This window comes from Equus caballus, chromosome 8 (genome assembly GCF_041296265.1).
Source record: "Equus caballus isolate H_3958 breed thoroughbred chromosome 8, TB-T2T, whole genome shotgun sequence".
In the NCBI taxonomy this organism is placed as follows: domain Eukaryota; kingdom Metazoa; phylum Chordata; class Mammalia; order Perissodactyla; family Equidae; genus Equus; species Equus caballus.
The window spans coordinates 88132653-88159483 of NC_091691.1; the positions used below are offsets into that span (position 1 = coordinate 88132653).

General features: G+C 37.6%; 1 protein-coding gene across 1 annotated transcript; it reads right to left on the bottom strand.

Annotated features, from left to right (window-relative positions):
• On the bottom strand, positions 1 to 26831 carry VPS4B (vacuolar protein sorting 4 homolog B). The gene is made up of 11 exons (XM_001490690.6): positions 26440 to 26831; positions 18591 to 18702; positions 17243 to 17399; positions 14335 to 14402; positions 10847 to 10966; positions 8203 to 8359; positions 7689 to 7837; positions 7085 to 7166; positions 5584 to 5803; positions 3163 to 3303; positions 1 to 1447 (listed from the first exon to the last, which is right to left on the bottom strand). The coding sequence occupies exons 1-11, from the start codon at positions 26464 to 26466 to the stop codon at positions 1346 to 1348; spliced, it is 1335 nt and encodes a 444-aa protein (XP_001490740.2). The 5' UTR covers positions 26467 to 26831; the 3' UTR covers positions 1 to 1345.

Consider the following 26831-nt stretch of genomic DNA (forward strand, 5'->3'; position numbering starts at 1 on the left):
TAGTAGGTTATATCAATTTACTTCACACAAGAACAGCATATTTCAGGCCTAGATTTCCATTTAATATCAACAAAAACAATCTGTACAGAAAACCCAAAGGCAACCATATAGCATAATATGTAAAATGTGCAAATATACTTTAAAATGCAAGTTACTCTATAGCATGTGCAAGGTAGAACTTTACAGTAATTAAGGAATCTACCTCATTCTAGCTACCTTAATAATCCTTTGCATGTGTAGCCAATGCAAGTGTACAAGGCACAACTTAGTGTTGATGCTGAAGTGTATAACACATACCCTCAGATGATTTATTTGAAGATATTAAAATAACACAGCATGTTTGTATTTTATTATTTAATGAGACATCAGCTCCTTTCTAAAGCTTCATGAAGTATTACACTGATAACATATATGTGGTCAGGACAAACGGTTCCCTGAACTTAAAAGGTAAAAGACAAGACCCTTGCTATTCTATATTAAAAAAAAATTATATATATATATATATGTACACCCCCCTCATCACACACAAGAAACTTCCCCTAATCCAAACGGAGGCCAGTCCTTTTAACGAAGGTTCCCATTACAGTATTTCACGACAGAGTTATTTAAAAAGTACGTGTTTATTTACCACCTGTTTTGGTCGATCTTGCTACAAAAAGACACCGAAAGAGACAATTTTCTTCTTCAAGATAAAGACAATGCATAATTTAGGAAGTCTTTCTCTTGAGATTGCACAGTGAAAGGTATTATTTAGTTAAATACAAAAGCTTGCTGCTTTTAAAGAAATCACTTAAATCTACACAATTAAGAGCCTTGACTAGAACATAATTCAAAACCTTTCAAGCTCAATCACAGTGCTCTTTGCTGTTCTATTGCCCATCCCTGAGAGTGAAGATCCTGTTATTTTAATTTTTTTAATAAAGTAAATAAATTTTACATTGATGAGAATGATGCCTAAGAATTTTTCCAAAATATGAAATAAGCCCTATTTCATTTTGGTAAAACAAAAAAGATAAATGCTCTTTGCAAAGACTACTATTCATAACAACTTTAAATATTTGTCTCTCAATTTTAATCCTTTTTTACTGAGTAATTTCTATTTTTCGCCATTCACTTACCACTCATTTCTTTATAACCCATTATTTTATAATTTTTGTTAATAGGAGCATTTAACTGGTAATGGAGCAAAAGTACATATAAAACTTGAAGGAACACTGAGTGGGATCTATGTTTCCCTGTGGTAAAAGAGTTTTACTGGAAATAATCTGAATGCCAGCCAAGAAAGGCAAAAATACCCATGAAAGAAACAACACACGTGGCAAATGTCTTCCTCGCTGTCTTTGGTTTAGCCTTCTTGGCCAAAATCTTCTGTAAACTTCTTTAATTTCAACAAGTCATGTTCATTGACTGTGGGCTTTGTGCTAGACAGTGACCGTAACATATCCGACTGTCAAGGAAAAGAAGGGGGGAGTATGAGTAATAGATTTAATCAAATAAGAATCATTGCGTTATCATCATTATTATTACTAACTGTGACCTAATGTTAAATCTGAATATCTACAGTGTGCCATAAGCTACTGACAATACACTCTCTTATTCTTGTAAAGGTCATCTTTGACCATGTTACTCCTTTGCAAAGGAACTTTCCGTTGCTTGCCTTGTCCTGATCACAACCTTCAATAGCTCCTCATTACCCATCAGAAGTCTAGCCCTCTTAGTCGAAGGATCAAGGCTCTCCAAAACAGGTCCCTGATCTCTCTTCTGGCCTTACCTATTTTTTCTTAAACAAGAGAACAGTTTTTCAAGTGCAATTCAAAAGGAATATAGTCATTCACTTATACTTATGTGAAACAGAATACCATTCAATCAAAATCAACTAATCACAATTTTTAACTATCAATTAAAAATTAAGATCAAAATGGTAAGAAAATATGCTAATAGCAAGGATTCCTAAAAAAATTAACTTCCAGGCTGTGTCTCCTATAAAATGGTACGGAAACTGGTCAAAAACCAAAACGTTAAAAAATAAATAAAAAATGGAAACAAACAAGAGTATCCGAATAACCTTCCATGTAAATATTATGGTTAATTAACATATAAACATATCTATGTGTGTATGTGTACATATATGTGTATATACTCATATACTTGTATACATACACACGTACATTTATGTTTACATATCTATGTCCACGTATCATATAAAAGTTTCTCCTCTGCAAGTTATTGTTAATTCTAACATAAAGCTCTTTGAAAATCTGTAACTGAAGCAGAAGATTTTTAAAAAATGACTGTTCATCAATAAGAAAATACAAATATAATAATGTACCTTTTGAATCACAGTAAGTTCCCTAAAAATATAATAATAAAATATTATAATAAAAATTTTGTTTCAGAACTTTTCTTTCTAAGCACTACATTATTTAAACTTTCTATGAAGCCTTGAGAAGTAAAACAAAAAAACACCATTATGAATACTATGATACACATATTAGGGTTTCTGGATTATTTTACAAAACCTGAGATTCAGGGAAAAGAATTTTCACCAATCCTAGTTTTTAGTTAACTCTTGACAATAATTTATGCAATATATATGAGCATTTTGGTGATAATATCCCAGCTGTAACATTTACAACGTGAGAAACCTGTTTTTTTGAAAAATAGCTTGATATTAACTTACAATTAAATTTTCCTCAAAGCCCAGGAAACATTTTAAAGATTATTTTTTATATTTTAAGTTCAATTAATCTTTACAACTTTTTAAGTAGTTAGTACCAAATAAACACGCCTGTCATAAAACATTTTCTAGCTCATCTTACATAACTGAAAATTTTTGTCTGACAGATCACAAAGTATAACATTGTGGATTTTTGTTCTTTTTGAGGAAGATTAGCCCTGAGCGAACATCTGCCGCCAATCCTCCTCTTTTTGCTGAGGAAGACTGGCCCTGAGCTAACATCTGTGCCCACCTTCCTCTGCTTTATATGTGGGATGTCTGCCACGGCATGGCTTGACAAGCAGCATGTAGGTCTGCACCCGGGATCCAAACTGGCGAAACCTGGGCTGCCAAAGCGGAACGTGTGAACTTAACTGCTGCACCACTGGGCTGGACCCTAGTATAACGTTTTAAAAGTTTTCTTAAAAGCAAACAAAATGTCAAACCATGCAAACAACTGGCTCCAAAAGCTTATCCCCAGGGACATCCACCCACGTCATTTCAATGGCACCAGGGTCGCCTGGAGAGCAGGGCGTCAGCAGATCATCCACTGTGCTGCGAGGGTCAGCTCGTGAGGGTCCTCGAACCTGGAATGAACAGTCGTCTGAAACACTTATTTGAATAAATTAAATAAACATTAAGATTTAGGCCATTATCAGGAAATTTGAAAATGTACTATTTTCTGTTTCATTAAAAGTGTTCACTTCTGAAAATAAACACAAGAATATACAACAAAAAGTGGTTATCTCTGGGTGATGGAAGAGATTTTGCTAGATTTTTAATTTTTTTCTTGATGTTTTTCTATATTTTGAAATTTCCTACAATAAATTACTTATATGATCACAGGGAGAAAATGAGTTAAAATAAAAAAAGAAACAGTGACCTGTGGCTGAGATTTCTCTTTTTTTCTGTAATGCTTATTAAGTGGTAATAATCCCAGAGACCAAAAAGAGACATACTCAAAAATCCTCTTGTTTCTCTTTTCCACAGCTCAGAAACTTCTGTGATGTCTGGAAGGCTCGTTACTGAATGTCGCTTTAACAAAAACCCCTTCTTCAAATATAAGTACAAAATTAAATGTTAAATGTAATTCAGTGCATTTTACGATTTGTAACTGATTTAAAATAAAGTTTTAATGACATCCAGAGTCACATGTAAATATTTAGATGGCAACATATTTGTATCAAATTGGGTATGTTTTAATATTTGTTTTACAATGATCAATCTTAAACATTGTCTCAGGATTGGGGCAGGCGTGGAGAAATAAACGTTCTCACTTTACTTACTGTGCCTATTTTGTTGTCTGTCTTTCCTTACAAAAACTTCAGCTGCAGGGATTTTTGTGTGTTTTGACTGTTATACTTTCTGACTTATCTCTGGGCACAGATTAGTACTTAAGACATTCGATAAATAAAATAAACGGGCAAACTTGTTCTTGCCAATTGAAGGATGGAGCCCTAGAGAGACCTAGCATAGTCGGTGATATAAAAGGTCCGATGTGAAACTAATCTGGCTGCTCCACCTTTATTCCTCACAACGACCTGGCTTCAGGGTCACCTAGGCTGTCCCTGGTAGTAACACAGAGAATGAATGAAGAGTTCTGGGTAGGAAAGGACTGGGTTCCTAAGAATCTACAGTTTCTAAAGGGTAAAGAGAATTTAAGAGAAAATGCAACAGCTGTGGCATAAACTTGATCTGAGTCTACTATATTTCTCTCAGTAATGAAGTGGCTGAACAAGGGGAACTGAGTAATATTTACTGGGATATTCAGGTACCCTGATAGGTGTTTTATGAATATTACTTCATTTCATTCTCAAAACAGCACTTCAAAGTAGTTATCATCTCTACTTTAGAGGTGATAAAAATGAGTGTTAAATAGATTATATAATTTGCTCAAGGAGCTATAACAAGTAAACTGTGGAGTCGGGCTTTAAATCCAGGTTTTAACTCAAGCTCATTTTTTTAAAAAGCTTATTTTGTGGTACATAATGGACATACATATGCATTAGTCGTGACATATTAGTCTTGCCATATATTGCTGGATTAAGTTTGCTAATAGTTTTCAGGATTTTCACACCTATGTTCATGAGCAATACCGGAGACCGCTGCCCTCAGCAAGCGGGTTGGTCCCAATTACCTCCTCCACTGTTACTTAAATTGGATATCTCAAGATCATAGTCTTTTTATAAAGTTCTATCTCAACTACATATGCTCACCGCATTCATGCAGACAAAAACGCATGGGAGGGGCAGGAGAGCAAACGGTTGAGACTTCAGATTCTGAAGTCCACCTCATCTGGAGAAACATCACACCTCTGCCCCTCTACATACCTTGGTAAACCTTGTTCCCATCGAAGCCCCAGTTTAACCATGTTAACATCCAAGTCTCAGATTAACCATCAACGGGCAGCTCTATGCACCTCTTACAGTTTGTGTGAGGACCAAATGAAACAGTAAGATAAAGGATAGAACACAGTGCCAAGCATGTGAATATTTAAACAATATTAGCTATTATTATTTTTACTCTGTTAATGAAGTATAAACACACCAGATTCTGCTCAAGGATATTGTAGTTACATCATAGGCAACTATATATTCAAGTTTTTATACTTATATCAAAATAGTAGGTACTTCAAAAATCATCATATAGAAAATTTTAAAATACTTTAGGACTATTTATAATGGCTATTAATAAACAAACCTTGTGGGAGAACTTATTTTCAATTAAATGGAAATATGTCTAATCTGTAAACCCACTTATTCATTATACAAAACTGAGACCTTCCTGAGATTCTTTGAAGACAAATCAATGATAGTCTTGAAACTTGATTTTAAACACATATGAAAGGATAGATAAAAGTTCCTTACCTTTTTAAAATGAGTAGCTGACTGCACTTTTCGAACAGGCTGCATAAGTGCATCGCGCACAATGATACTTATGTCTGCCCCTGAATAACCCTCGGTTTTCATCCCCAATTCTCGGAAGTCTGCTTCTGTTAGACTGTTCTGAGTGGTCCCCAAGTGCAGTTTAAACATTGCTGCTCGAGCATGGGCCTCAGGCAAAGGAATATAAATTCGTTTCTCAAATCTTAAAATGAAAGAAAAATTACATCAAGAATATTACTATATATATTTAATTTCAACTGAAAATTAGAATATTTTCAAGAAGAAACAAGACACTTAAATATTCTTGCTTTACAAAGTTACTCTGAATAAGTTACACAGGCCCTTATGTGTCAGAGTTAAGCAAATATATTTAGGTTAAATAAAGGGAAAACATCCAGAACATATTAACAATGAACAGATAAAACCAAAATAGCCAGGGACCAGTTTGGAGTGGTTTAATCTTTTTCACGTGACTTTTTTGGTTATTTTGAACATAGTGTTTATGTGTTGAATTCATGACACGACATGTCTTACAGGATTACTGTTTCCCACGGAATTATACTCTGAACTCCTGATCAAGGGATTTACATGATTAACAATATGAAATAGGAGACGACAACATAATTCTGTAAATTCAAAATAATAAAATTACTCAAAATATTATAGGATGAACATTTATTACCAAAAATGTCCACTTTATTATAATGAGTACATTCAGAACAGATCTACTATATCGTAAATAAACGCGGTTTTATTAATAATAATTTTGCTTGCCTTTTGAGAATTTCAGTATTTGGAGATAGGAAGGAAGCAATGAGGGACAATTAAGTGGTCTGTCAAGACCTTTTTTCCTCCAGGTAAATCTCTGTTTTAAAAATTTTAAAGCACTTAAAAAGTTTCCGTTATCTCTAACGATGGGTTCAGAATTAGGCCATTTTTCCAAATATAACCAGCACACTTCCTTTCTTGGTACTGGATGGTAGTCCAGCATCCGGGCAAACCATCAAGGGAACGGGGCACCAGTGACAGAAACCAAAGTGCAGTGTTAAGTCTCTACATCCTTCCTGTAGCTCAAGTTTCATATTCAATTTAAAAATTACAGACACAAATTTTTTAACTGAAAATATATCTTGGTTATCATACTTTAACTTATACAATTGCCATTTTGCTCAAATTTTATATGAAGATTGTTCATTGGAATATCAAACTATATTTGTAAATTTCTGAAGCATCATTGCCCACTAAGCGTACATACAACTAAAGGTAAGCATTAACTAATACATTTTCCAAGACTCCAGTATGTGGAAATCTCATATCTTCAACACAGCAGGCAAACAAAGAAACAAATGCCCCCCCAAGGCAAGGGGGCAATACGGTCAGGACACATTAAAAAAGTTATTAGAATGCCTCCTCACTGGACAAAAAGGGAATTATTACTATTACATCTGTAGTTAGAAATAAGATATTTACTATATCATCATACCTTCTTCTAATGGCAGAATCCAGAACCCAGGGTATATTTGTAGCTCCCAGAACCAAAATTCCATCATTGTCCACACCAACGCCTGCATCAAAATGGGTAGTATTTTAAATAATTTGTCATTTTAGTGTTCTTTAAACCTCGTCTGTAGGTTCTATTAAGAAATGTGGTGCTTTAACATTAAAGTGCCTCATCCTGAGTTTCTCTCTGAAAAAAACTGGATTTAATCAAATATCATACTATTAAACATAATGTAAGTATTCCTAAGAGTCAAATCTCCTAGACGGTGGACAAATACTGTTAATATTCTTTTCAAAATATCTCTTGAAAGATTTCATTTGAAGCCTACATATTCCTTTTACTGATACTGCTCCTGGTATAAGTAAAATATATTAATCTCTTTACTATTTATACCAGTGAGTCCTACAAGAAGGTTACAGCTAGTGAAAAGTTACATATGCATATGGAAGGCACTCAGAATGAACCATGGCATAATGAAATACTTGGTCTGCTGGAATGGAGAAATTCTGCTTGAATTTTTTTCCATTATTGTTATAATAATGGTTATACAATAAACAGAAATTATTTTAAAAATCAGTAATACTACCTTGCATTTGAACTAGGAACTCTGTCTTAATTCTACGTGCAGCTTCACTTTCATTTTCACTTCTTGAACCACACAGAGAATCAATTTCATCAATGAAGATAATGGAAGGTTTATTCTCTCTGGCAAGTTGGAATAAATTCTTAACTAGCCTAAAAATAAATAAAAGCTTTCAGTTTCTAAAAAAATAGTAAATGACACATGACAAAGAAAAGACTAAAACAATATGCCAATATTATAGGAACTTAGATTAAAAAGCCTAATCATGTTTTGATGCAGAAAATAAGAATGCTACAACTGGATCATTCACTTTATGATTCCCTAAACTGTAAATATATGATATATTCCCTACAAAATAAATCCCAAATTAGGGACTGACTTGACAGAGAAATGAATACCTACACTTTGTCACTTCTCTGAATGTCTATTAATGACGCTAAGTAACCCATTACTTTATAGACTGATACAGTGACTACCAGGCAAAAAGAAAAACTAACAAAATCAACTTACGACTTACTTTTCGCTTTCGCCTAGCCACTTAGAAACAAGGTCAGAAGAAGATATTGAAAAAAAGGTTGAGTTGTTTGCTTCCGTTGCTACAGCTTTGGCTAAATAGGACTTTCCTGTTCCAGGTGGCCCAAATAACAGGATTCCCCTCCAAGGCGTCCTCTTGCCTAAATTTGCATTAGAAAAATAACACAGAAGTTCAAGACTCTTAATTTCAGTTCCCAGAGATATCATTCATACTGGAGAATACTGTGAAGAGGTTTTCACTCTAAAGCTATCAGTAGAATAAAACATTTTTAAAAATAAGTCTATAGTTAAGTATATCTTAAATGTATTTTATTTGCTTTTTCTAGAGACCACTTTGTCATAACTGTTTACACAGATATAATCCTTCTAACAGGAAGTTCATTTGCTTGCTCACTCATTCATTCAACCAATATGTATCGAAACCACAATGTGTAGACAGAGAACCATGAATACAAAGAGATCTGTGCTCTGTGGGCTTACACTCTAGTGGACGAAAGAGAGTTCAATTAAAAGGCACTTCCTGATCATCTACTGTGTGCACTGCTCAGTGTCAGAATCTTGGAGGAGAAACTACATCCACAGGGGAAAGACAGCTGGAAATATTTTCTTTTAAATATTTATGAATTTTGGAGGAGTGAAACTAACAGTTTGGCTGACCTCTCATGGAGTTCAATTCAATTCTTGATTCCACAAGGAAGCACAGGTTCACAGGTTATTATTATGGGTAGCATGTTCTCATTCAAATGGCTAGGTAATGAGAAGGGGATTCTACCTGAAATCCTAATTTCGCCAACATATAACAAGTGAAGAAATCAACTCTTTGTGTCTTGATTTAGCTAATGGGAAATTATAATGCTGCCTAAAATGAACTAGGCTGGGTTATACCTAGAAATAAAATATCAAATATACACTTTAAAAATTGCTAGGTGCGAACTGTGGATTGGCACATGGTGTCTGCAAAGAATGATATGCAGACGACCAATGACAAAACTAAATGTTGTTATATTCACTGTTATGAAAGCCTTAACTTTTACTTGAATTCTATTTTCCTACTTTAAACGTCTGCAATTTTAAGTCAGTGTTCCTTTAAATGTGGTATATATGCCACTGGTGGCTGAAGTGCTTTTAGGTGATACACAAATACTTTTTATTTAAACAATTTTTTAAATATGTATTAAAGAAATACTAATTTTTCCATTTATAGTAGATACAAAGCAGTCTTTTAAAATAAAATTACTAAGTAAAAATAGGTGAGATGATTTAAAAGTTCAAATATGGGTAAAACAATCTATGGTGTTAAAAGTCAAGAGAGTGATTACCTCTGGGTAGGAAAGAGGCAGACAGAGATTTCTGCGTTACTGACAGTATGTTTTGATCTGGTTGATTACATAGGTTTATATACTTTGTGATAATTTATGAAGCTGAACACTTACTGGTTCCTGCATGTCTCTCTGTATTTATGCTACACTTCAATAAAAAGTTAACTAAAAGTGAGTGATTTAAAGGTAAATACTTAAAAAATAACGGTACACATACACGGAAACATTCATGAAGATGATACATACATGACTCATGTTTGGGAAACACTGGTGTAAGTAATATAACACAAAATGAATTCAACTATATTTGGACTTTTACAGGATTATGACGTCAACTTTAATACTATTAGTTTCATGTTCCTGAAGTTAGGCTGTAAGTCATACCTCAAGCTAAGTGGACAATGGGTGGCCCACGGGTTCTTTGCTCTTCATCACTGCTGTATATGATATCACTGTCTGGACCTGTTCAGTTTGAGGCCAACATCACAGATTTGCTCTCTACATAAACTAGCTTGTTTTTAAAAGGAAAAACCTTTGTCTCACTGTCAGATTGGGGCTATAGCCATATCACAAACACTGGCTCTCAGTAACACAAAGGACAATGTGAAGGAATGGTTCTGCCCAGACAAATGACTTAACTGCTGGAGCCGTAACTTCAACTATACCCAGATGGTGGGTTAGCAATATTCTCCTTACAGTCATAATGAGCTGTCCTTCCACTCCTCGGGGATATGTACTTCATCTGAGACTCATCTGTTAAATAATTCTTACTCCTCTTTTTAAGAAATGGAAATCCTCTTATAAAACTAGTACATGTCCTTTGCAAAAAATTGAGATGAAAGTCAAAAGCAAAAATCACTCATAATCTGATCTCCTAGGCATACATTAACATTGTAATGTCAATCTGTCTACACTTACTCCTCAGCACACACATTTATTTAACATGGAATCATACCACACATATTTTATACCTTGCTTTTTGATCTTTACAACATATGTGGACATTCTTCCATGTCAAATATAATGTAGAGGTAAACCATATTTTAATGAGCGACAGCAGCCCAGTGCATGTCGATGATTTACTCTATGCCCCACTGGCTGACGTTGAGGTTATACTTCAATACACATACTACAAATATGTACGATGTATATGGAATAAATATTTTCGTGTAAAGGCATATCACCAACTTTTAACAGAATTTAAGGTTATAACTCAGGATATGGTGACCCGAATTCATATTGCTTTGACTCAGTCATCAATGCATTTTTAAAAAAAATCACCAAAAAATTATTTAAAAGTCGTCTCACCTGTAAAAAGATGAGGAAATTTAATAGGCAATATCACAGCCTCTTTAAGAGCTTCTTTGGCTCCTTCAAGACCAGCAACATCGTTCCATTTCACATTTGGTCGCTCTATAACAATGGCACCTACAAAAAATTATGTCATCTCTAAATTAAGGAGGACTATTCCATCAAATTTAGAAGACAACATGAAACAGTGACGTTAAAGAAATGCATGATAAAATTGTCTGGAAAAGCTATACATTAAAAACCTTTTTGAAACAGTGTGAAGAGGAAGGAATTGTTAGAGAGTAGTCAGGAGGAGTCAGGAAGCTGGGGTGGGAGGCTACACAACCTAGGGTAAATCACTTAACTTTTGTATTTCTATGTCCTCACTGTGAAATGAAAATAACACCATCTGCCCAAACTACTCAGACAGGTTAGGGCGAGGATCGAGTGACATAATGAACATCAGAGTGCTTGGAAAAGCACCAAACATTACATAAATGAGTCGTAATGTTTGAATACACTGATTCTGGAGTATCCAAAGGACCTGTTCAATGAAACCGACGTACTACTACTTCTTTTAGCCAAAAGACACAGTGATCTAATGCTCTCCTCAACCACAGGAAGAACATATACTTAACAACTTTAACTGAAGACAGACAGACAGACAGACAGATGGATAGATGAAGAGAAGGGATAAGGGAGGGTGGAGGAAGGAAGAGAAGACAAGGGGATGATGGAGAAGAGAGAGAAAACATCCTCTTGTAGATTTGCAACACTTTTCTGAGATTTGCCAAATTTCCTGTTTGGCTTCTAAATAGACCTATTTGCAACTTTTGTTGAACTAACAAAGCTACTTAAATGATTACATTTTTGAACAAATACATTCAAAAGCCACTGCAATTATTGCAGTTAAGAGTCTACAAAATACTTCTTTTACTATAGCTTATTGGCAAAACTTTCTAGTTATCTTTTATCAAAAGCTTTTCCAATTTTCCAGTATACAGAAAAGTCCTCAACTACAAACTACTAAGCAGCCTGTTCTAAGGTGATGTGTAATTGTTTTAAGTATAACGAGATATCACCACTTACACAATCTACTGATTACCCATGAAATTAGTTTTATGGGTATTTCTTCTCGTGAGGAAAGATCATCTATCTATTTATTCTAAGAGTAATTATGCTCTGCAACTTACTTCCCTTCTTTAAATTATGAAAATCTTTAGCTATAGGTGAAAATTAAATGAAACCATAAACACCTTTTTTCATCTGAAAGGTCAGACTAAGTATAAATTAAGAAAAAAGCCAATTCACTTTCTTGCCTACGTTCCATTCAGATTAACAACCCTACACAAGAAAACACTTGCATCATCTGATAGGATTTTGTTTCAGTTAAACAAAAGTAAATTTACTTCATATACAAGTGTCATCTGATGAGTAAACATTTTTGCTATAAATTTTCTAAATATGTCATAATTTATCTTCACAGTGAACTAATACTTTTCTCCTTAAGAGTTTAAAGGTGACTTTGGAATGTTTTGTAATGAAAGATTATTTAAGAAAAGTAGTACTAATTACTAGATATTGCTTAATGGTTTGTAAAATTACAAAGGGGGGGAGGGATTATTGGAGAATAAAAGCCAAACAATTTGATTGTTTCCAATTACATAAATTTGTCCAGTCTTTGACTACGCTATTACACGAATATGTTATCTAACCTCAAAAAAAAGCCACTGAATATCAAATTTAGCTAACAGAAAAATCATAAACTTTTTAATTTTAACAATCAAATATTACATTTAATGTCATAACTTAAAACGGAAGTAAAAAATTTAAAATACTGTTTCAGGAAAAAAGAGTAAAGATTCAAAAAAGGATAATATACAATGAAATCCATCAGCAAACCATTAAATTAAAGGATGGAAAAAAGGGACTTTCAGAATATGAAAGGCTAGGACTCCTTTCATAGTGTACTTCATCCTGAAATTCCAAATAAATTTCCTCATTTAAATGTCTCAAGCATTTCTATTTTTATATATTTCTGGTCCTTATCATTACTGATTTTTAAAGAAAAATATTCTTACTAAAAATCTTTTCAAAATCAAAAAATGCAATCCGATTTTTTTTTGGCAGACAGGGCAAGAGAGAAGGGGAACAAAAGCAAAAGAACAGACAGAAAACAGCTTTTTGCCTTACCACTGAAATAAGGCCAGCTGGCACGGACCACTGGGTTGCCCATGAACACTTACTGAGTACAAAGTGTATGCGCACACTACCTCAGGCAGTGGTGGTGCAGCCGTGGAAACTCAGTTTCTGCCCTTGGACTACATCCACCATTGAAGAAACGTAAAAATATTCTCATTAACTGTAGTGTTTTCAAGACACTATCCTTATAGGATTCTCCTGTACATGCCAGTGGGGTTGGTAAGAGAGAAATATTACCAAAACGAAGAGACTAGTATAGGAAGGTTAAAGGTCTCGCCAAGCTAGGTATATCCACCCTTCACTACCCAAGGCTGAGCCTACATAACAGAAACCCTTCCCGGTTATGTATTCTATTCGGCAAGGTTCAAATTAACAAAATACACACTACCAATGACTGAGCATAAAAGTCACTTGAAAAATCATTAGCTAACATCCTAAAGAACAATCAAACCCCGTAACTAAAGAAACCAGCAATTAAATAGATGGCTTTTTAGATACTCAGAGCTACCATTTATTGAGTCCCTAGAATTTGTCAGATATAATATTAGGCATTTTTACATTGTGATTCATTTTTTATAGCCCCGAAAGGAAGATAGTATTAATTTCCATTTTAGAGCTGGGGTCTCAGACTCTGAGAGGTTAAGCAACTTGCTCAAGATGAGACAGCTTTTAAGTAGCCGATCCTAGAATGAAATCTGGATCTGAACAGAGCCAAAATCTATGCTCCCTCCATCATGCCACTACACTATAGCAGAGAATGAAAGGGCTTTTATAGATGTGAAAGTTAAAAACAGAACGGAGAAAGAGATAAATGTAATTGGGAACACTGAAATAGGATAAAAACGATGAGGAAGAGCAGGTAGGAAACATGAAATAAACCATCAATGAATAAGCTACCACAGCAGCAATAAAAGCCAAGTGTGAGTCTTAATTCATTCTGTTCCTGACAGTTAGAAAATTTTCATACCATCAGATTTCATAGTGTGTTAATAGTATAAATGCTACCTTCTCTAAAAGGGGGCAAATAAGACAAAATGAAAAAGATTAAGTTGACTGACAGATTTTTTAAGGCAGATATAAACCAAAATGATATTTTTACTACATGAAAAAAGCCAACCCTTTAGAGAACCTAGAGAGCAAATCCTATGAAAATGGTCTCAACATAGCCAGCATGAGACCACTGGGAACCAAAGCCAGTTCTTGAACCTCATTTAAATACGGGGGGGGAAAAACAATTCAAATAGACAATTCGCTATGAGTTTTTTTAATAAGATAGTAAATTTAAAAATGAAATCTAAAGCAACCTTGAAGTTGATTCTGTAGTTTCTTTTTTTCAGGATCATCAGATTCTCCTTCCCCATCACTGTCATTCCTAATAAAAAAAATTTAATATATTCAAATGATCACTCATTGCTATCAAAATAAGGCAAAAATGAAGGAAAGATTAACCTAAAATAGCTGTAATTTAAGTGGCAAAACAAGACATTCACATAGAAGTTATGCATATTTTATTATTTTTAAGAATATATTAAATAAAATAGTAACCAGGCATATTATCCATCAAAACGGAATCATGAACAGGAAAGGGACAAAAAGACCAGAATGAAGTCAGGAACTAGCTCCAAATTCCTATGACATACCCATGTATGTAGGAATTCATAAATGCATGCTCCACACTTCACTCCACAAAAGAATTAAGATGAATTACAGGACAGTTGTAAACACCAACAATAAAAACAATAGGACCAGGCAAACTATATACTAGAACAAGAAGCCATAACTAGGAGGAAAAACCCAGAGTATTAATTATTTAAGGTACAAAGGTCTCTAACCCTTAGTCTGGGGGTTCCAAAGGATGGATGAAGCTTCTGATGAAAATGAACTGAGCCCAAGGAACAAGAAGATCAACCCAGACATTTCATATCTAGGAATTTATTCTGAGGAAATAATTTAAAATGAGTTCAAGGACTTGACTATAAGGATAATCATGCCCATACTGTTCACAACAGGGAAAAAAATCAGAAATAACGTATGTTCAATTATAGGGATTAGCATACAATAGAATACACTGAAATCTTTCAAAACAATGTTGTAGAAATATTTTATTAGAAGATGTTCATGATACAAGGTTGAATGAAAAAATGACCAAGAAAAAATACAGCATTACATCATTTTTTACATATAAGACATAGAGGGAGATAAAAAGCTGGACAGATTTTATCCCCAAATGGGATTGCCTTGATTTTCATGGGATGGTGGGGCTATGGGTGAGGTAGAGACTGCAAACTCATTCATTGACACCCACTCTGACCTCCTTCTACCATGCTTTCTTGCACAGCAAAGGTTGTACTTATAAAAACTGCCCTTCTGAGTCTCCCTTGAAGCTAGGGCTCCAGCTGAAACCAAAGTTCCTCCAAGAAGGTGGAAGCAATGACTGAGGTGGGGGCTGCATGCAAGATCACACCTGCTGACGAAAGCAGTGGCTTTGCCAAGGGAGCTGTGACAGAGGTCCTACTGGGAGGGGAGTCGGCAGCAGTGGGATCCCTACCAGAACAATCCTGGTGGAGTTGGGCGTTTCTCCTAGCAATACGGAATCCAAGCTTGATTCTCCAGCTACCAAAGTCTGTAAGGTAATACCTTATAATAAATCCCTTTTTGCTTAAAGTAGCCCAGGTGGGTCCTGCTATTCAATACAAGAGAACTGGCACCCCCGCTGCTAGGTAGCCATCTCAGGAGGGAACACTACAGGGTCTTCAAGCAAGACTAGAAGAGCCTCAATGCACAGGGAGGAGAGGACGTTTCTGCTGGGAAGGGAGTCTCGGGGAGAGCTGGGGATCCAGGCACTAGAGGTCAACTGAATTCTTCCCAATAGTTTCATTTCAACTTTAGAGTCCCAGTCTTCCAATAAATGTCCCAATTTTCACATAAGAAACCCGGTGAAGTGGAACCTATGTTGAAATTCAATAATCCACAAGATCAGCTAGGGTCTGATTTTTGTTATGTCAGTGCTATAGCTGCAGAAGATAAAATAGCCTTGGTGTCACAGGAACTCCTGGGCCCTGACCATGTCTTGAACAGAGAATATAAAACCTTGAGCTTATAATTTTCTTCAAACTCTCCCATGTAGTTTGAAGCAGCCAGTCAACTCTAGTTCTTACATTCCTCATAGTCTTCAAAATGGCCTATGGTAGTAGCCACAAAGCCCCCAAAGCACTGTCTTCAAGGCACTCTACTTCTGGTGACCCACAGGGGGTCAGCTAAGTCACCTTGTTCCACTGGGTCCCCTGAAATCTGAGTATCACATCATCTAAAGCTAATCAGAACCTCCTGTCCTCAAATCCAACCAGGTCGGTAACTCTATCCTGCAGTCTCATTTTCTTAGAGTGTGTCATCACCTGGAACTATTTCTGGCACCAATCAGTAGAATGGTCATAGGATCTGGGTAGAATATGCTCCCACTGGCATGCACATATTAGGTGCTGAATAAACAAATTCTGCATCTGTAAGTGACATATTCCCCATCTAGGAAGACATTCCAAAAGTGGGGTTTGACGTTTATAAATTATGCTGTGTTGCTTTACAATGACAAAATAAAAGCAAATCTAATGCAAAGCCACACTGAGAAACTTTACATAAGATATCCCCCAAAATTATTTACATTATTGGAATTATTTTTCATTTTGTCCAATGTGGTTAGTACCAAGAGTCAATAGTACTAGTCAAAGATTTAGTTCATGGATCACTCACACAATTTTTAGACTTCAATATTACATAATGGCTAGAGGGTAAAGAATTGAGTACCATTCCTACAAATGTTTTTTCCTACTACTACCAAGTGGTCATGGAGGGTCACTTGAGTTATATCATCCCCTAAGCTTGATAAACCAGGGGTTGGCAAACTTTCTCTGTAAAGGACCAGACAGTAAATATTTTAGGTTTTGTGTGCTATACAATTTTTGTTGCGATGATCCAACTTTCTTGTTGTAGCACAAAAGCAGCCAGAGACGATCCACCGATGAGACGTAAACGAATGGGTGAGGTGGCTGTGCTCCGATAAAACTTGATTTACAAAAAGAAGCAGCAGGTCAAATTTGGCCTATGAGTCATGGCTTGCCAACACCCAGTTTAAACAAAAGAAATTTATTTCACAAATTAAATTTAATTTTATCTTTTAATTAGATACAATAAAATCTAACACTCTGAAATACATACCCCTTCTCATCAGCTGGACTCGGCTGTCCCTCTTTCACTGGCTTCTGTGGTTTTTTCTCTTTCTTTTTCAGGTACTCCTTTAGTTTTTCTGCTCTATCAAGATATTCTGTACACTTTGCCCTGATACTCTGCTTGGCTTTATCACCCTGTGCTTCATCTATTGAAGGGAGATGAGAGAGGTTTTTCCATTAGTATTACACAGACAGGTTTAAACTCTCACATGTATTTTTTAAACAAGGAAAATGTGTTTTGGGGGCGGGAGGAAGATCATCTCTAGCTCACTGGAACCAATGATTCTCAATTCGTCTCTATTCTTCCTCCAGCAGGGTAGGAGGCCACTGGTGGGTGTGAGTCAGAAACAGATCTCAGCAAGACACTAGGATATTTGAAGTTAATGCTAAATAATGAGAAGAAATTATTTAATATTCTGTGCCTTTCATACTCTTCCCTTACGTTTTGCACACTTGAAAAATGCTTGTCATACAAAATCAATTACAAGACAGAAATAAACAAAGCAATATTAACTATTTTCACTGAGGCCTACATGAGCTTCATTTCAGAGTATAAAAAGCGATAGGAATCCCATATGCGTACCATCAGTATAGTAATTTTACTGCATGAGGGCCCCTGGGAGGGTTGTTTCAAAGCAGACCAGCAATATACGCAGTGCGTGGGATTACCCCACACATCTGATATGTTATGATTCATTCTCAGTTTTACTTTAATTTGACAGAAAAATCTCAAAATTAAATGGAGAAGCTCAAAAGAAAATGCTACACTATCCAACTGCTAAAATTTTTATTTAAAAATAACTTTAAGTTTACCAGAAAGACATCTTTTTTAACGTTTTATTTCACCTATGTTCAGCATTAGGTTTAAGATATACAAAGGCAGGAATTTTATCCATTTTCCCCTCAGTGCTGTATCACAGGGCCTAGAACACAGTCTGGCGCATGGTAAACACTCAATACATATTTGGAAAATACACACACAAAATGTTTCCTGACCCATTTTTAAAATAGACTATTTTCACACAGGTGCTTAGAAAACAAGGAAGTTCAGATTACATAATCTGGGTACATTATGAATAAAATAAAAACTTATTTCCATTGACTACATGACATTTTAATATGTTTAGGTGTACAAAGTAATAACTATGATATCTGTGCACATTTGTTAGCTGAGTACCTAAAACTTGTCTAGCTGAGTACTAGAAAGCCAGTGGAGTTTTTTTTTTTTTTGCAAATTGATGTTTACAATTTTCTGGCATTGTATTTCAATTTTTATGAATGGAATAGAATAATTTTTTCTTTTAGTGTTTTTAAATAAAAACAAACTATAGCCTTACATTTAACTACGTGGAGAAAATACTGCACAGCATGTTGGTAGAGCTGAAGGGCTTCCTCATAGTTCCCAGCTTTGTCTTCCTGGGCTGCTTTGCTAGCAAGATCTATTGCCTTCTGTTTGAAAGGAGGCAAAATCATACCATCAAAATCAAAGCACAAGCATACATTTGAAATAAATAATCATATGGAAAGTTTTTTTTAAATAAAATCAACTTTAAAATAAACCCATCTTTTTTTCTAAGTCACAATAGCATTTTATCATAAATTATAACTATTTATAAATTACAAGTTACTTCTGTTACGGGTAAATGCTATCTGAATATGACTTTATCTAGTACTAATCACTAAGATTCTCACATCATTTTCACTCAACAAAAGTCAAGCTTAGGGCTAGTAAGGAATAAGTGAATAGCTGAAAATTCAAGTTAAGACGCATTTAGAGAAATTCTGAAAAATCCAATGCTGCTATATCTAAAGCATGCAACAACAGTAACATGTAAATAGTAACATGTAAATCCCCCCTTCAGAAGGAATGGGGCAATGAAATATCAAGAATTGGAAAAATACCCAAATCTTTTAACCCAGTAATGAACTAAAAGGTTTATGAGCAAAGACAGTAACCACAAAGGTGTTTACAAAAACCAACCGTGGTAACTTTAATTTTAAACACCAAAAAGATGTCACCAAATGGAATAGTACAGGCTCATTAAAATAATATTAGGAAACATTTGTAATGACATGGAAAATGTTTATAACAGAAGTTTTTTAAAAGCAGGATACAATTTTTCTACGTACCACAAGTTCAACTATTCGAAACAACAGTAAAAAAAAAGAAAAAGCACAGGAAAAAGATGGGAAGGAAAGTGAACAGAGTTTATTTTTGATAAGACAATTTTTTCATTTTCTACTTTTTCACATCTTCTGAAAACATCCATAAGGAACATGGACTACGTTTGTAGTCCTAAAAAAACAAACTCCCAGAAATAGATCTATACAAATACGTCCAAGTGATTTTTGACAAAGACGCAAAAGCAAGTCAACCATGGTAGGATAGGCTTTTTAAGAAATGGTGTGGTTGCACCCCCATGTCCATTGCAGCATTATTTACAATAGTTAAGATATGGAAACAACGTAAGTGTCCACTGATGGACAAATGGATAAAGATGTGGTATAGGTATATAGTGGAATACTACTCAGCCATAAAAAAGAATGGAATCTTGCAATCTGTGACAATACGAATGGACCTTGAGGGTATTATGCTAAGTGCAATAAGTCACATGGGGAAAGACAAATACTCATTTCACTCATATGTGGAATCTAAAGAAAACAAAACAAATGAACATCAAAATAAAAACAAAAATAAACTCACAGATACAGAGAACAGATTGATGATTACCAATGGGGAAGGAGATTGCAGGGAGGGCAAAATGGGTGAAGGGGTGTCAACTGTACGGTGATGGATGGTAACTAGACTTCCAGTGTGGATCACTTTGCAGTGTATACAGATGTCGAATTATAATGTACATTTGAAACTTACATAACGTTATACATCAATTTTACCTCAATTAAAAAAAATTGTAGGAGCTAACGGACATCCATAAGCCAGGGCAGGAGGTAAAAAAAGAGAACCTTAACCTAAACCTCAGAGTTTGTATAAAAATTAACTCAAAATGGATCATGGACTTAAAAAATCTCCAGCATCTAGGGCTAGGCAAAGAAAGAGTTCTTAGACTTGACATCAAAATCACAACATATAAAAGGAAAAAATGTAAACTGGACCTTGTCAAACTTAAAAACTTTTGGTTTGTAAAAAATCCTATTAGAAGGATGAAAACTCAAGCTACAACCTGGAAGAAATATTTGCAAACCACACATCCAGCAACGGAAAAGTATCTGGAATATATTAAAATCTCTCAAAACTCAAACTAAAAAGGAATCCAAGTAGGAAATGGGCTAAAGACATGAATAGACGTTTTACCAAAGAGGATACACAGATGGCAAATATGCACATGAAAAGATGTTCAACATCATCAGCCAGGAGGGAAATGCAAAGTAAAACCACAATGAGATGCGACTACAGGTCCATCAGACTGGCTAAGATAAAAACGGTGCCAATACCAAAAGCTGGTGAGGATACAAAGAATGGGATCACACATTGCTGGTAGGATGTAAAACGGCACAGCTACTCTGGGAAACTGGTTTGTTTGTTTTTTACAAACCTAAACATGCAACTACCATCTGAACCAGTAAATGCACTGCTGGGCACTTCTCTCAAAGCAATAAAGACTCATGTTCACACAAATACTTGTACATGAATGTTCCAGATATCCTTCAGTGACTGCATGGTTAAACAAACTGGTACATCCACATCGTGGAGAATTACTCAGTAACAAAAAGGAAAGAACTACTGAAACACACAACTTGGATGAATCTTGAGGGAATTATGCTAAGTGAAAAGAACCAATCCCAAAAGGTTACACAGTGTATGATTCCATTTATATAACCTTCTCAAAGTGACAAAACCAGAGATGGAGAACAGATTAGTATTGCCAGGGGTTAGGGATGGCAGAGGGAAGAGAAAGAGCTGACTGTGGTTATAGAAGGGCAACAGGAGGGATCCCTGTGCATAGGACTATTCCGTATCAAGACTGTGGCTGGGGATATACAGGACCTCACTCATGTGACAGACCCTAAAGCCCATACAGCAATCGGTGAACGGCACACTGATGGCTTCCCATTGCAAACAATAAAACCCAAATGCTGGGTCATGGTCTGCAAGGCCTTAGGTGACCTGGGCCATTGCATCTGGGTCTCACCTGAAACCTTCTAGTCCTCCTTCACTTAGGCAGCCTGTGCACTGTTCATCCCTCTGTCTAGACTGTTCTTCCCCAGATGGATGCATGATGGTCTTCTTTTCAGTCATAGTTCAAAGGGCAAGACCTCAGAGTGGCCCTCCCTAATGTTCTTTTCCAAAAACTGCTCTCTACTCCTGCTTTCAGCTCTCCCCTCACCCCTGCACTCTTATCCCACCATCATGTTTGTCATTATGTTTACCTATCTACCCACTTATTGGCTAGCTCCTTTAATACACAAGTAAGCTCCACACAAGGACAGGGACTTCACCTGGAGCACTGCTTTAACCCCAGAGCCTGAACAACGTCTGCCATACAATGGGTGCTCAAGAAAATTGTTGAACAAATGAAAAAAATCCCCCATTGCTTTCTCAAAATCTTCTTCCTTTTGGTTTATTCCACCTCTGTTATCTCTAACAACAATTTCTCTCCACTGGATATTTCCATCGGCACACAAACAGCCCTCCTTCAGAAATCCTTCCTTGACACTAAAACACTCTTCAGCTTAGTTCCATTTCTCTGCTACCCTTAGGAGCCCACATCTCACCAGAGCAGCCCCTACTCTCTTGCCAGTTCCTTTTTCCTCACTTACCCTCAGCCCAGCCCACCTGGGCTTCCGTCCCTTATCATATCAATAAAACTGCTTATATCCAGGTTCTCCATGATGCCAGATCCAAAGGCCAGCTCGCTCTGTCTTCTTCTAGATGTCCCGACAATACAAATGATTACTCCCATGCTGAACCCTGCCCTCTGCTGAGCTCCCAAGCAGCACTTTCCCGATTGGTTTTCCTCCCACCTCTCTGACAGCTCCTGCTCAGTCCCCTTCCCCATTCTTCCTCTGGTACAGGACGCTGAAATACTAAGGTTCCTCAGCATTTGGCCTAGGGTTCACTTCTTTCTGTTTACTCCCTCCCTTCGAGATCTGTTTTCAATGATTTAAGCTAATTATCTTTAGGCTGACGACTCCCAAATGTACTCAATTTTAAAATGCATCCCTCTTCTGTTTAAAAATCCTTCCAGAGGCTTGTTTCTCTGTGCGTGGGTTTTGTTTTGGCTTGTAGTCTCCGACTGCAATGTAAGCTCCACGAGGACAGAAGTGATGTCTGTTGTATTCGCTGTTTTATATTCCAGAGTATAGCACAGTGGCTGGCACAAGGCTGAAGGAATATACTACACAGGATCAGTAAGGATCCAGTCATTAATGTGGCAGTACAAAGCGTGGGAATAGCTGTGCTGTCCTTTTCAGATTAGGAGACCACAACATGTCCACACTAGAAAACTCTGGGAAACTGGGTAAATTCTAAAGTCACCTATCCCAGGAAGAAAGATGTCCCAGCCCATATTTGTCTAGGCTAATTCTTTCCCCTATGCTCTAGAGCCGATCCCCACCTTCCTCCTCTGATATTTACCCCATCCATGATATCCCACTCTACTGTTCTCCCCAGTCCAACCTTTCCCTTTTCTGGGGGCCTTCCTCAGCACAAAAGTAATGGAAGTCCTATCTTAGACTCATAGCCACAAAACATGAACTAAAACACACCAGCTCTCCCCAGTTCCTAGGTTCCCCTCTAGCTACTACCTTACCTCCTCACCCCCACAGCAAAGTCCCAAAGAGAACCCTAAGTTCATCTCAGGTTCTTGACTCCTCCCACAGCAATGCTTCCTGCTCCCTGACTGCCAAATCTCACACTTACCTAACGCCCCCTCTGCAGCCTTTAACCCAATCACAGACACCTGGACGTGGCCTCCTCCTCTGGCCTTCACGGCACCATTCCATCCTGGCTTTACTCTCGTCTGTGTAATGATTCTTTTCAGGCTCCCTTTTCTCTCTCCTTAAATGCCGACATGCCATAGCATTTCTGTCTTGGTCCTTGTTTTTCCTCATTCTATAAACTCTCCAAGATGCCCACAATCTCTGCTACCATCTGTCTGCTAGTAATCCCAAATCTTTATTTCCAGCCCAGCCTTCTCTCTCTAGTTCTAACACATATGTATCCAACTGCTCATTGGACATTTCCACTTGACTGTCCCCACAAGCATTTCAAATTCAAGAAGTTCCAGAGCATCCTGGCCCCAAATACGCCCCATCTCTTATAATTCCAGAACCCATTCCTACCCACTCAGCTATCCAATCTAGGAATCTAGGGGAAAACCCAGACTCCTCCTCCTCTCTCACTTTCTAAATGCAGATACAAGCCTGACTAGACTTCCTCTTCAACTGTGTCTGATCAATCCCTTCTTCTTTATTCTAATGGGTACCACAGTATGTCGGCCCTCACCATCTCCCATCATACAGAACCCTGCCTAACTAGTCTCCCTGCTTCCAAGCTCACTAACAGTCAAGACATCCACTGTACACACATGAGTTTCGTTCTCAAACAAAAACCTGAGCATATTACCTTCTATGACTCCCCAGCTACAGCACGATGAGGACCAATCATCTATGTGTGGCACACACCACTCCTCATGATATGGCCTAACTGTGCTCATCCTCCCACCTTGCACACCCAGTTCCAGTCATAACAAACCACCAAGACAATGGAGACAACTCAGTTGTCACACCTTCATATACAGTGCACTCTCCACATGCCACTCTTTCCCTGTAAAACTCCAGCTTCTCCAAGATTCAGCAGTCATGGTGTCCCCTGCTGCAAAGCCCTCCCCAACCCTCCAGGCAGCCTATTCCTATGCTTTCTCTAGATTTCCACTGCCTCTTGCACATTCTTCCAAAGGTCACACAGTGTCCTATTAGTCACTTTATATGTCTGTTTTCATATCAGAATATAAACCCTTACAAGTCAAGGGTCATATATTTCTTTCATGTTTCCCCAAGACTTAGCAAAATGCGTGGAATAGTGGACACTCAAAAAATATTTAGGACCTAGTAAACTTTGAGCTCTATGCATACTGCATTATTGGCAATTTCTCCCAACCCTCTCCAAGGTTTATTACACTTCTAGACCGAGGCGTATGTTGTTTTTTTCTGCCTGGAACGTGTCGCACTTTCGTGTCCAAGGAGGTATAATTTTGCAGTGAAAAAAAGCACAAACTTGTAAGCAGACAGACTTGGACTCAAAACTATCTCCGACGCTAAATAGCTGCATGTCTTTGGGCAAATCATAACCTTAATAAGCTTCGGCCTCTTATATGGTGAAAATGGAATATTTACCTTGAAAAGCTGTTTTGAGGATTAAATGAGATCACATCAAACACCAGGCAGACAATTCGTGTCAGGAGCTTTCACTTTATCTACACTCACATCACCTCTGCTGTGGAACATTTCTCACTTGTCCTTGAAGAGCTAGATATGCACTAACCTCTAACTCTATTACAGCATTTATTGCATATATTATAATTTTGATTTTTAGTTATCTGCATTCCTCCATTAGATTATAAGCACCTAGCTACAGGGATTTTTGCCTTGTTCGGTGACAAACTTGTTATTTGAATATTCTTCATGCAAATTTCCTGTTAGAAAGTCGAAAAGGTTGAATGAGAAAGCGCACCTGTGAACTAACCATTAATAGAATTATAACTCAACATCTCTCCCTGTTTAACACATGCAACTATGCCTTTAATATGGGCCAATCTCTAGCTGATTCACTGATGAACATCCAACAATCCAATTCAAATATGATGCAAACTGATTATAGAATGAAACTGCAAACCTTGCAAAGGAAAAGATATCAATAAATGGATGAAACTTAAGTAGTAGAATGCCCAAATCACGCGCAAAATCTTGACAACCGAAAAGCTGGTGGAGTAAAACTAGTCAGTTGACAAACCAAGAAGGATGGTGACAAGATGGGCATTTCAAAAGAAGTCACCTTTCATATCCAAAGGAACAATACTTTTAATCAAATAACCAATACTTTTTCCGAGTATGTTTACTAAAAACACCCTTTCTGAATGGGGTTACAAAAAAAGTGAAGCAGGGGCTGGCCCCGTGGCCAAGTGGTTAAGTTCGCGCGCTCCGCTGCAGGCAGCCCAGTGTTTCGTTGGTTCGAATCCTGGGCGCGGCCATGGCACTGCTCATTAAACCACGCTGAGGCAGCGTCCCACATGCCACAACTAGAAGGACACACAACAAAGAATATACAACTATGTACTGGGGGGCTTTGGGGAGAAAAAGGAAAAAATAAAATCTTTAAAAAAAAAAAAAGTGAAGCAAAGATTGTTGCATCTTAGTATTTCACGCTACTCTTTTACCCCAAACTGACCTAGTGGACTGGGAATCCTCGAGGCTGTCACATTCTGAACCCCAATGAAGCCCCAGTTTCATTTTGGGGATGGGAGACACTGTTTTGGAAATTTCTCTTCTGAATGAATTCCATCCCACAGAGGTCTAAGGATTAAGCCTAAAATCTTAAGGTTCCATAATTTATGTACCAAAAAAAAATCACTCCGTTCACTGCAGTGGGGATGGGGAGCTGGAGCCACAAACGAGTTTAAGAAGACTTTCTGATCTTATCATATCATTTTGGGAGCCATAAGACAGTGCACATAAACGCGTATGCTTAATGAATTGACGGATTCCTCAGATTCCAAAACTGTTCCCACGTTTATATTCACCTGACAGCTCGAAAAGACGGGCTTTGCTATACCAGCTTCAGAAACTAGGAGAGAACTAGGACCACCCTATTTTCAAGTGGTCCAGACAGTGCTTTGCAAACATTACGTTCTTTCCTCTCTCCCTTACACTACTGGAGCATCTGTGCCACTCGTTCAGAGTTCTGCCCAGTTCAGTTCAACTCAGCTGGTTTGAGAAGAAAAAAACCCCTCAACCAAAGTGAAGTCTCACGAAGGCAACCTGCCCGGGAGACCCCGGAAGCGGACGGAAAACGCCCGACCCTCCCACCCGCCGCTGGGCGCGGGCGCCACCTCCTCCGCCCCGCACCAGGGGCGCGGCCGCTTCCTCCCTCCTCCCCGCCCCCCGTCCCCCGCCCCGCGCCTCCCCTCGGCTCCGACTCTCCAGGGGGCGGGAGAAGAGCAGTGATACCTGGAGGTTGGTCGAGGTGGATGCCATGGCGGAGATCCGAGGCGGTTCCCGGGGGAGGAAGGAGGGCAGAGGAGGCCAACAGGGGCCACGTCGAGTCGCGCCCGGTGTTGCCCCAAATGTGCGCAGGCCACTGGCTCTGGGACCCCGAGCGACGGCCTCCCTTTCGGAACTTGTTCCCAAACAACACTACACTCTCACAGCCACCCGACACTTTTCCGCAAAACTTCCGCAATACCCAGCCCCTCCGGGCTCTAGTCCCTCCTCTGGCACCAGCACTTCCGCTGTCGTCATCAGCACGCGCGCTAGCCAGTCCCCAGCCTTCCCGGTCTCGCCTCAGTCTGGGGCCTCGCGATGCCGGGAGAGATGGCGGTGGAGCTGGCGGAAGTTGTACT